This window comes from Megalobrama amblycephala, linkage group LG13, assembly GCF_018812025.1.
Source record: "Megalobrama amblycephala isolate DHTTF-2021 linkage group LG13, ASM1881202v1, whole genome shotgun sequence".
In the NCBI taxonomy this organism is placed as follows: Eukaryota; Metazoa; Chordata; class Actinopteri; order Cypriniformes; family Xenocyprididae; genus Megalobrama; species Megalobrama amblycephala.
This window is the reverse complement of record NC_063056.1, coordinates 37,149,540-37,162,217: the sequence shown is the minus strand read 5'-3', so window position 1 is coordinate 37,162,217 and position 12,678 is coordinate 37,149,540. Positions and strand designations below refer to the sequence as shown.

Here is a 12,678-nt window from a genome sequence, read left to right as displayed (position 1 = left end):
ATTCAACTTTGGGAAAATGTGTTAAACTGTATTTAAATAGTAGCACAACTGTATTGTGTGAGATTATGTAATTCAAAGTACAGTAGTCAACATTTGAAGTGGATCAAAAAAGTTAGGACACCTTTGATTAAAGGTTTTGATCCGCTTCAAATGTTGACTATATTATACAAAGTACAAAGTGTATTGTTATTGACTGCAAAGTGTGTAATGTTTAATATTTGGAATAAGCCAAAGGTACTGAGCATACAGTATATACTATTACCTGTAAAATAATATATTCAGTGTATATTGCTTGTGTTTTCTGAAGACACTCGTAATTATTTTGTAATGTACTTAAATCACAAATAAAGTGTACTTATAACACAAAGTGTACTCATAACAGAAATAAAGTATACTTATAACACAAATAAAAGTATACTTATAATACAACGTATATTATAACAAAACAATATACTTTTAACACAAATAAAGTATACTTATAACCCAACTTAAGTACACTTTAATATCACTAATCAAGCATGTAATTAGTCCCTACACAGACATATACTTAAAGTGTACTAAGTATACTTGAAGTTGTTCCAATTTAGCACACATAAGTATACTAAATATACTTAAAGTTGTATTTTAATACTACTTAATTTCAACTTAAATATACTTAGTACAAAATTAGTTGTTTCAAAATAGCACACTTTAAATTAACTAATCATTAACACACTTGAAATATACTAATAATTAGTCTTGCTGCAAGTATACTTAGTATACTTTTTTTTCACTAGGGCATTTATCGTCCATGAATTATTTTTTAAGTCATTTTACTTGCGTTCCTGGATGTTCAAACCAGAGTTTTTCTCATTTATTTATTTATTTATTTATTTATGTTTTGTTTGGCTGACAGGTACAACCAACCTTTTCAAAGTGCTTTTATGTGTTACTGTGTAAGCAGTCTCTTATGCTATATCTGCCATTTTGGCATTGCAATGTAAACTGTGTTACTAATGATAGTAACATGATAATATTTTGTAATTATCATTTTGCTGCTCCTGTCTGCCTCGCTGCTGAGTGGTTTGCATCTGTAGCCCCGTAAATCTTTGTTTTGAATCTCTATTTACTATCATTTCTTGTTGTTTATATTATCACCATATATCTAATATTGTCTAATATTGCCTATCACATTAATCTGATGTCATTAGCTTTTAATTTTTTAATCTAAATCGCTATCACAGTGCCTTAGCATTTCGCTAGCCAGTTACCTGTCATCCGTGCCTACCACTCCTTTTTCTACGAGTCCATCAAACAATTGTGGTGAGTTGGATCAGTCTACAAACACGGTGAGTCATGTCATCTTCCCCTGTTATTGTTACTCTGTCAGTGACGAGGGATTCACATTTCATAAATGCAGGGAAATTGTCAGGCTGACAGAGAAAATCTCAGAATTAGAGACACGCATCCAAAATTTAATTGAGGATAGTAAGAATGCAAGGGCTTTAGATACTGTTTTGGATGCGACTAGCTTATCAAACCCCATACATTTTTCGGTTCCGGCTGTAGAGCCCATGCAGCAGGGCAAATGGATGACTGTGAAACAGCATAGTCACGGGACAAAACACTGCTGTTCTGTTCCGATTAGAACTTCAAATAGGTTCTAAATACTCTAAGATTATTATTCACGTCGGCACAATTGATGTTCGACTTCGCCAGTCGGAGATCACTAAAATTAACATTAAAGAGGCGTGTGAAATTGCAAGCAATATGTCAGACACTGTAATTGCTCTGGACCCCTTCCTGTTTGTCAGAGTGATGTTATACTTAGCAGACTATCATCACTCAATGGCTGGCTGTCTAAGTGGTGCCTGCAGAATAATATAGGGTTCATAGATTGGAAAAGTTTTTGGGGAAGACCTGACCTGTTGAAAAGAGATGGTATCCATCCCTCCTGGGATGGTGCCGCTCTTCTCTCTAGTAATATGGCAAATAGTCTTAGAGCTGAAACGTGACAAACTGGGGCCCAGGTCAGGAAGCAGACAGACTGGCTAAACTGACCATCTGCTAGCTGTCTCACGTCACAGAAGTCAGATAAATCCAAACACAAAGAGACTCTTTTACCATGATTTCATCACATAGAGACTCCTGAATTAGTAAATACCCAAAACTCCCAAACCCATTTAAGTGTAAAAATTTAATTGATGTCCAACAAATAAAAAATATATATAATATATAATACTGATGAACAAATGATAAAGCTTTGGTTGCTAAATATTAGATCCCTTTCTTCAAAAGCACTTATTGTAAATTATATTATCACAGACAATAATCTAGATGTGCTGTGTTTGACAAAAGCCTGGCTAAAACCAAATGATTACATTACTTTAAATGAGTCCACCCCTCAAGGTTACTATTATCAACGTGAGCCTCGTTGGAAAGGCAAAGGGGGAGGTGTTGCTGTAATTTACCTTCAGTATTACTCAATACCTTCAGTATTACTCAAAAGTCTTTCAAATATAATTCCTTCAAAGTGATGAGAAGAGAATTAAATGTCATTAATTCATCTTTTTCACTAGGATACATACCGAAAACTTTTAAGCTGGCTATTATTAAACCTCTTATTAAAAAAACACAACTTGATCCTAGAGAATTAGTCAATTACAGGCCAATCTTAAATCTAGCTTTTTTGTCAAAAATACTAGAAAAGGCAGTATCATCGCAACTATGTTCCTTTTTAGAGAGAAATGGTATCTGCAAGGATTTTCAGTCGGGATTTAGACCGTACCATAGTACTGAGACTGCTCTCATTGGAGTTACACATGATTTTCTCTTATCATCAGATTGTGGCTGTATTTCTCTATTAGTGTTACTCGATCTTAGTGCAGCATTTTGACACTATCGACCACAACATTCTTTTGAATAGACTCGAAAATTATGTTCGCATTAGTGGAATTGAATTGGCATGGTTTAAGTCATACTTATCTGACCATTATCAGTTTGTATCAGTAAACAAAGAGATGTCACACCAATCACAGGTTCAGTGTGGAGTACTAGATTACTGTAATGCTCTACTGGGTGGTTGCTCTGCTCACTTGATAAACAAACTAAAGCTAGAATTCTTACTAGAACCAGGAAGTATGACCATATTAGCCCAGTTCTGTCAACATTGCATTGGCTCCTTGTTAAACATTGTATAGATTTTAAAATCTTGCTAATTACTTACAAAGCACTAAGTGACTTAGCTCCCCAGTACCTGAGTGAGCTCTTAAAGCATTATAGTCCTTCACGTCTATTACGATCTCAGAATTCTGACCAGTTGATAATACCTAGAATTTCTAAATCAACGGAAGGCGATAGATCGTTCTCAAATGTGGCACCTAAACTTTGGAACAATCTTCCTAGCATTGTTCGGGAAGCAGACACACTCTGTCAGTTTAAATCTAGACTAAAAACACATTTCTTTAACCTGGCATACACATAACACATTATCAATTTATATTTTCACATCCGTTAAAGGATTGTTAAACTGCATAAATTAGAGCAGCCGGAACTTGGAACACTTCTTATAATACCAGATGTACTCGTTACATCATAAGAAGAATGGCATCTACGCTAATATTAGTCTCTCTCTTTATCCCGAGGTTTACCGTAGTCAGTCGGAGCCGGGCCGTGTCCAGATCAGATGGAGGACCTGCACCTAGACACGACCACAACGCATCCCTGAAGTGTCAGCAGAGATTGTGTCAACTAGACCATCCCCTTTGAAGGCTTCATCGACACGACAGCCAGTGGCACAGCTCCTTAACAAACCATTTCCATACTGGCGTGATGAATCTGCTCTTCAAGTAGATGGAACTGGATTAAATATTTTGACTGTTGCGATCCCAATCGGACTTATGACCTGTAATGCTGCCTGAATCATAATCATGCACTGTTCACTGTTGGCCAAAGGAGAACTGGCCCCCTGACTGAGCCTGGTTTCTCCCAAGGTTTTTTTCTCCATTTTATCACCTGTTGGAGTTTGGGTTCCTTGCTGCTGTTGCCTTTGGCTTGCTTAGTTGGGGACACTTGATATTCAACAATGTTTTTAATTTGCCTGCATTGACACCATTGTATGTGAACTGAACTGAGCTGGACGATGACATCACTGTTTTCTCCAGAGCTGATATATAGATAAATTAACTAAATTAATACAGTAACTTGATTTTTACAATTGAATAACACCAAAAATCATTTTCCTGTTATCACTGTGAAGCTGCTTTGACACAATCTGCATTGTAAAAAGCGCTATATAAATAAAGGTGACTTGACTTAACTACATCTGACTAATCTTCAAATTGTTTGTCATAAATCATCATCTCAGGAAAATGTTATGGGGTTTCAAATCAAAATATGACTTTCTGTTATGAAACATCGATTTTATACATGTCCACTGTAGAGGACAACAGGACTTAAATCATGTTTATCAGGCATTTTAGGAAACATTTTCACTTCACAAGAAGTGAATAGGAAAATAAATGATATATCAATATTCCTATGAAATATTATATATTATTATGAAAATCTTGCCACTTATTACTCATTAATTACAATTATTACACTTCTTTTTTCATTACTTGTTGCTCCAAGAACACATTAATATGCAAATTACATACAGCGTGTAGAGTCCTGGAGTCCATAACAGAGGACATAGCATAACATATGAATAAAATATAATTTTTCAAAAAACAAATTCCTTATGCTCTAAACAATGTAATGACATTTAAACATACTAAATTCACAAAACTTTTCTTTTCTGGTAGTCAGGAGGATATTGTTTTGGATGAGACGAGCTGCCACGTCCTCTTCTGCGACTTGTTCTCTGATGTGTACCACTTCTGCCTCCACTGGTACCAAATCCTCCACTGGGAGCGGAACTCTCTTGTCCATGAAAATGTTGTTCAACACAGCTGCTGCACATATAATAGTGCATGTCCTCTTTGGTTCCATCCTGATTTCACTGTGCAGGTGGTGGAATCTACAGAAGAAGAGAGAATAAATAAAACTTGCAGTAGCTATGTATCATAACATTACTCTTTAAAAAACAATGCCAGTTTAATCGTAGACTAAAATAAATAAGGGCTGGGCATGATTCATATTTAAACTAAACATGAGTCACACACACCTGCGCTTGAGCACTCCTATGCATCGCTCAATGATCGACCTCGTCCATGAGTGCACATAGTTGTATTGCCTTTCCTGCTCCGTTCAGGGTACCATGACCGGTGTCATCAGCCACTTCTTTAAAGGGTAGCCACTGTCGCCAAGCATTATGCCAGAAAGCCGTCCCTCCTCACATACTGTCGCCAGTGCACTCTCCCTCAAGATGTGTGCGTCATGTGCATACCCATACCACCGCGCCACCACATCAATTCATTTTAAGTTTCCATCGCAAACATCTAGGTTACTATTGTAACCACCGTTCCCTGAAGGAGGGAACAGAGACATTACATCGATACTGACGTAATGGGGTCTCGCTTGGGAGCCCAATCACCTCCAAGTGGTACAAAACGAGCCAATGGGAATTGGCCTGTGAGATTTACATGCCGGGCCACACCCCCGGCATCTGGGTATAAATAGGACCCGCATACTCACTTCCATTCATATTTTGTTGAGGAGCTGAGCCAGGGCATTCAGCTGTGACTCAGGGCTATGGCAAGGGGATGTAACGTCTCCATTCCCTCCTTCAGGGAATGGGGGTTACAATAGTAACCTAGACGTTCCCATTCAGTCAGTCACGTTCGACATTAAGTCGATACTGACATAATGGTGTCCCAATGGAAAACGCCATAGCAACGGAATCACGTTACGACTGTTGGGGAAGCATATGCTGGCAAGCCGTAGCGTGCCCAATGCAAGTGCTACCACAGATGTTGTAACCTTCCAGCGTCCGGAGTAAACCCGAAAAGTCCTCCATACCAGTGGGATGGAGTGGACAGGGCGTTACTCAGGGGATGGTCGAAGCTGCTGTTCCTTACCCCAGGGGAAGAGTGCTTCGGCACTCAATTCCCATGTTTTTTCACCCATGACCAAAATGCCAGGAAAGCGTTCCCAGTCTGAATGGAGGGGAAAGCTACGGAGACCACACCCTGCCTGAAGGGAGGTGGCGTGTGGAAGACACATATGGACTGACCCGTGGGGCAGTTATGCATATGGAAGATCTCTGAGGTAAGTCCCACCTGGCCAGGGAGGAACTCTACAGCTCAGAGACAGGGCAGAACAGGGAAAAGACAGGGGTTTACCATCAGGGAAACCGTACAGTGGATAATACACACAAGGGATTACCCGCAGGGAATCACATCATATGGGCATCTAGTCCAGTACAAGGGCTGACCAACCGGGCATGCACACACGAGTACTGGACCTGGGGTCGGACGCCTCTGCCGCGTCTGACTGCCACAGGATGCAGGAGGAACTCCCCATGGTTCACCATCTGGGGAACTGAACTGAGGAGTAGAAAAGTGCTCATATTCGCTCGTCCAAGGGAAATGTCACAGCAAGCGAGAATCTGTGGATATCTACTTGTAGACAGCACACGGGAGGACACCGGGTCCACTCGGAGATTATAAAACCTCGCAAATGAGTTTGTGTCGCCCAGCCTGCAGCTTTGCAAATGTCCGCCACAGAGGTTCCATGCGGCAGTGCCCAGGAGGAATCAACACCCTGAGTGGAGTGAGCTCTCACCCCGAGGGGGGACGGCTCGCCTTGGAATTGGTACGGCAAGGCGATGGCATCCACTATCCAGTGGGCCAACCTCTGTTTGGAGACAGCCTTTACCTTCTTCTGACCTCCAAAACAGACAAAGAGCTGTTCAGAGCTTCTGAAGCTCTGTGTGTGGTCCACGTAGACACGCAGAGCGTGAACGGGACAGTGAAGGCTGGGTCTGCCTTCCCTAGGGGCAGTGCTTGCAAGTTCACCACTTGGTCCCAGAAGGGAGTGGTGGGAACTTTGGGCACATATTCAAGTCGGGATCTCAGGACAACGTAGGAAGCCGGCCCGAATTCTAGGCACGATTCGCTGACAGAAAACGTTTGCAGGTCCCCAACCATTTTAAAAGAAGCGAGCGCAGTCAGGAGCACTGTCTTCAAAGACAGATGTTTCAGCTCGACTGACTCAAGGGGCTCGAAGGGAGCTCTCCGTAGGCCCGCAGATTTTGAACAGATTTTGGCACAAATGTACCTCCATACTGCCAAAGCTCTTCATGCACTTTCTAGGAAGAAAGGCATGGGGGTGGGGTGAGGCGATCTTTCGCGTCACGCTCTGAGATCAGAACCGATCCACCAGCTGCGATCGCTCAGACTGCTCAGTGCGGCAGCCCAGGAAAGCATGGCTGTCAAATCTGAATCCGATTCAGCATGAGCAAACACCGCCGAAGCGGAAAGTTTAGCTTCATCTTCCTCTCCATAGAATGATAGTCTTTTCACCGATGCAGCTATCGACATCTGGAGTGACCAATAAAGCACTGAGTTGCCTTGGCAACACGTGCCGTCGGCAGGCAGCTCACCGTTGCCCGTGCTTGCTATTTTAGGGAAATACTTGCCCAGGTGCGAATGCTGTCTTGTGTACACAGCAAGCTGGATGCAAACACTGCTGGAATGCGGCATCACACCTGCAGAGAGATCCCACGATGAGTACGTAATGTTGAATGTGACTGACTGAATGGGAACAACCTGCACGTTGATTGAGTGAAAGCCTTCCCTATTTATAAAAAGGTACTCGTTTTTAGATGGTGCCTGAATGCGCACACGAGTTCCATCAATACATCCACAAATACCGGGTATGCCGGAATCTCTGCAAAATTTCTCCATGTCTTACGACCAGGTGTATGTTGAGCTGGTACAACTGGCCCCAGCTGGTTATTTTCACCATTTACAGACATATCAAACGTACGGTCATGCATACATTTGGAAAATTATAGCAAACAGGTGTTTCTGTATTTCTTATATTTTGTCATATTTCTATTGTTTAGACTCTACCCTACTAACTACAACATTATGGTTTGATTCCTTACTTAACTGATAACATGTTTGACCCAATTTTTTGATCACCGATCAGCAACTTCATTCTTTTGTGTGACCAACTGAATTGTACAAACTAATGTTGTCACCTGAAAACTGAAAAGTCCCATCCCTTCATGCCAAAAGCAGACAGGGAGGTGGGACAATAGAGCTGTTGGAGATTTTTGATCTCTTTTGACTGATTTTTTTCACACTCAAAGTAAGGTCTACCATACGGTTGAGAAATCAGTTAAGGTTAAAATTGTTCTTGCAGTTTCATGCATTCATTTTTTAATTAATTTATTTATTTATTTTTTTACAATTAATCAGCCATATGCCTATAATAAGCCATAGGTTGATATGGTACTTTTAGGCAGCTGTAGATGCCTATTAAACTGTGCTAATGTGGGTTCTGAAGGACCTGACCCAGTCAATCTGAGCTATTCAGTCTCTTCACTAATCCCACTGTACAAAGTCACCCTCGGAAAAAGAATAATATCCTGCAAGCTTGGATTTACTGCTTTATATGTGTACATTATTTTAGGATTACAAGCGATCTGCTGATCACATTCCATAAGTGCAGAGCCACGGCCTGCCATGATTTTCATTTCATTTATTTATTTTATTTTATTTATATAACATAACCACACACAACAAGAGTTGACCACTGTGCTTTACAGAGTAATTGTCTAGAATACATGAAAAAAAGAAAGAAAACAAAAAACACAACACACACACACACACACACACACACACACACACACACACACACACACACACACACACACAAAATCAACTTAAATTTAAATTAATGTAAAGATGGTAGGGATCTCAAAGATAAAGGGAGGCTATTCCATAGCCTAGGTCCGACAACTGCAAATGCATGGTCCCCTCTCGACTTCAGTCGTGTACGAGGCTGGGACAGATTGTAACAATTTGTGGACCATAGACACCTGCCAGGCATGTTCAGATTTAAGAGTTCAGATAAATAAGAAGAGACAATAAAGAATTGAGAATTGCAGTAATCCAAACGAGACAGAACGAATGCATGTATGACTCTTTCAAGGATAGAAAAGACTTTACTCTTGATAGAAGTGTCAGATGAAAAAAGCTTGTCTTAACTACTGTGTTTATGTGTTGATCCAGCTTAAGGGAGGAATCCAAAATCACTCGCAAACTTTTTACTGTAGGTTTAATGTAAGAGTGCAAATTGGCAACATTGAAAGTGTTTTTTCCATCACCTACAGCTGGCCCGAAAACAATTGCTTCAGTTTTATTCACATTTAGATGAAAAAAAATGAAACGACAACCATGATTTTATATCATCTAAACAAGCAAACAGGGTCTCAAGGCCCATTGTGTCAGTACGCTTGAAAGGCATAGATTTGAGTGTCATCTGCATACAAGTGAAAAGACACTTTGTGCCTTCTAAAAATCGAGCCTAGAGATAACATGTATAATGAAGGGGCCAAATTGGAACCTTGGGGAACGCCACAGGTAAGAGGGGCTACAGATTTAAGAAAAGATTTGAACCAGCTAAGGGCACTTCCTTGGATGCCCACATACTGTTCAAGGTGTGACAGCAAAATTCAATGGTCAACAGTGTCAAACGCCGCAGTCAGATCTAAGAGTATTAAAATGATTGAATCCCCTGAGTCAACAGATAACAAGATGTCATTCAGTACTTTTAGTAAAGCAGATTCAGTACTATGGTTAGTCCTAAAATTTGACTGAAATTTATCAAGGATGTTGTTCTCATCTAGGAAACTCTGTAGATGCAGTAACACAGTTTTTTCAAGGATCTTTGCTATGAAAGGTAGATTTGAAATGGGTCTTAAATTTGATAACTCAGTAATGTCCAAATTTTGCCTTTTCAGTACTGGTCTCACCATGGCATGTCTGTATTTGGTTGCATTGTGAGTATTTACAGGGCGCTTCTGTATTTGATTGTGTTGTGAGTATTTGCAGCACGTTTCTGTATTTGGTTGCATATTTGGGTTCTGAAGGACCTGACCCAATCGATCTGAGCTATTTAGTCTCTTCACTAATACCACTGTACAAAGTCGTCCTCGGAAAAAAGAATAATATCCTGCAAGCCTGGATTTACTGCTTTACATGTGTACATTAGCTTAGGATTACAAGTGATCTGCAGATCACATTCCATAAGTGCAGAGCGGGGAAAGAGCCACAGCTCTAAAACTGCATACTACTTGTTTCTTTAGTCACATTACATTTGTTATTCTCACCAAATGATTTTTTCTGAAATCATCTTTACACAATTCACTCCTTAAATTTGTATTTTTTCTGCATCTTTGACAAGTTACGTTTAAGTTAATGGTTATTTTTTTTATTTTTTTTGTCCACAGATCATGTTTTTAAATAGTGGCAGCAAAAATAACATTATAGTACTGCTATATAAATGTTATTTATTTATTTGTGTTTATAGTAATATAATTGTATGTATAGATGAAATACACAATTATACACAATTAAGTTTCATGTTTTCAGAAAAATTAACACATTGTACAGGCTAAGATGAATAAGGGCACACAACTATTCATGATGTGTATTCATTAATACATAAATTATTGAAAAAAGTATTAATAAAATTTAAGTCTGTATGAGTTCCATGTATAATTTTTTTAAATTCATAAAATTATTAATTGGAATTTAAGATTTTTTTTCCCCAAAACATTTTTTTGTGAGTGAAAATCTAATTAGAAAAATGTTCTACTGTTTAAAAATTATGCATACAGTGGCCGAGAGAACTCAACACGCTGCCAGAGAGATCACTGTGCTGCAACTGAAGAAAACACATGCAAATAGAAAAAAACACCAGCAAATTAACAAAACATCTGCATCAGTTTGACAACACATGTGCTGCAAATACTCACAGTGCAACCAAATACAGAAATGCATTTATTTTGACCTGGTTTTAACCATTAAGCATTACGGAACTTATTTCCGTGAACCTTGAATGTTACAGTTATGAAAGTAAGTTAGCCAGCTTACATAATGTTTCACAGTTAATTGTGTATTTCCTGTATTATTTAGGCTAATAATATCCGAAAGGCCAAGGAATCATACGATCAGGATGTTAAAATAAACAAAAAAACTCACCTTTCAGGTCATCAACAACACCAGTGGATTAGACATTGAACAATAAGCATGTCCCAGCCAGGTTCTTCACTTGTTGGAGTCACCTTGAAACAATTCAGTTGTGGTCTGTGCTATTTGCAATGTGCAATGGGTTTCTGTATTTGGTTGCATCTGTATTTGGTTGCGTTGTGACTATTTGCAGCGGGTTTCTGTATTTGGTTGCATTGTGATTATTTGCAGCTTGTTTCTGTATTTGTTTGAGTTGTGAGTATTTGCTTTGGGTTTCTGTATTTGGTTGCATTGTGATTATTTGCAGCTTGTTTCTGTATTTGGTTGCGTTGTGAGTATTTGCAGGGAGTTTCTATATTTGGTTGCATTGTGAGTATTTGCAGAGTATTTCTGTATTTGGTTGCGTTGTGAGTATTTGTAGCTCTTGTCTGTATTTGGTTGTGATGTGTTGTGTTTCTGTATTTGGTTGCATTGTGAGTATTTGCAGAGCGCTTCTGTATTTGTTTGCACTGTGAGTATTTGCAGGGAGTTTCTATATTTGGTTGCATTGTGAGTATTTGCAGAGTATTTCTGTATTTGGTTGCGTTGTGAGTATTTGTAGCTCTTGTCTGTATTTGGTTGTGATGTGTTGTGTTTCTGTATTTGGTTGCATTGTGAGTATTTGCAGGGTGCTTCTGTATTTGTTTGCACTGTGAGTATTTGCTGGGAGTTTCTATATTTGGTTGCATTGTGAGTATTTGCAGAGTATTTCTGTATTTGGTTGCGTTGTGAGTATTTGCAGCTCTTGTCTGTATTGTGATGTGTTGTGTTTCTGTATTTGGTTGCATTGTGAGTATTTGCAGGGCGCTTCTGTATTTGATTGTGTTGTGAGTATTTACAGCTTGTGTCTGTATTTGGTTGTGTTGTGAGTATTTACAGCGCATTTCTGTATTTGGTTGCATTGTGAGTATTTGCAGCGGGTTTCTGTATTTGATTGTGTTGTGAGTATTTGCAGCACGTTTCTGTATTTGGTTGCGTTGTGAGTATTTGCAGCTCGTGTCTGTATTTGGTTGTGTTGTGAGTATTTTTCAGCACATGTGTTGTCAAACTGATAAAGATGTTTTCTTAATTTGCTGGTGTTTTTCTATTTGCATGTGTTTTCTCTAGTTGCAGCACATTGAGCTCTCTCGACCACTGTACACAATCTTTAGGTCTACTTAAGAGTCTTACACAGATTATTCACAGAATCAAATTAAATAAACAATTATTAAATAATTATCATTATCAAATGATAAAGAAGACAAATACAGTTAATGTTATGCATCATGTATTCAGTTGAAACCTGAAATGTGGCATATAATATGTCATGTAAAGAGGTAAATGTTTATACTGTGCCTGCTCTCCTCTGGGGCCCCTCAGCCCTCGAGGCCCTTCAGCACCCTGTGAAATGAAATATAAAATTAAATTAATCATATGTGACATATTTCAGAACAATATAAACTGTACAACAGTAGAGAAGACTTACCTTATGTCCATTTTGCCCTGGTGGTCCACAATCACCTTTATCCCCCTA

The 12,678-nt window shown here is 39.1% G+C and overlaps 1 protein-coding gene across 1 annotated transcript in view; it reads right to left on the bottom strand.

Moving 5' to 3' along the window:
• The window catches only part of LOC125242845 (collagen alpha-1(XXVIII) chain-like), a 38,242-nt gene that overhangs the window by 17,830 nt on the left and 7,734 nt on the right, over window positions 1–12,678 (bottom strand). Inside the window, exons 9-10 of the mRNA XM_048151839.1 lie at window positions 12,631–12,675; window positions 12,501–12,545 (exon numbers count right to left, since the gene is read on the bottom strand). Of these exons, the coding sequence (XP_048007796.1) occupies window positions 12,501–12,545; window positions 12,631–12,675 (90 nt within the window). The remainder of the gene's footprint in view (window positions 1–12,500; window positions 12,546–12,630; window positions 12,676–12,678) is intronic.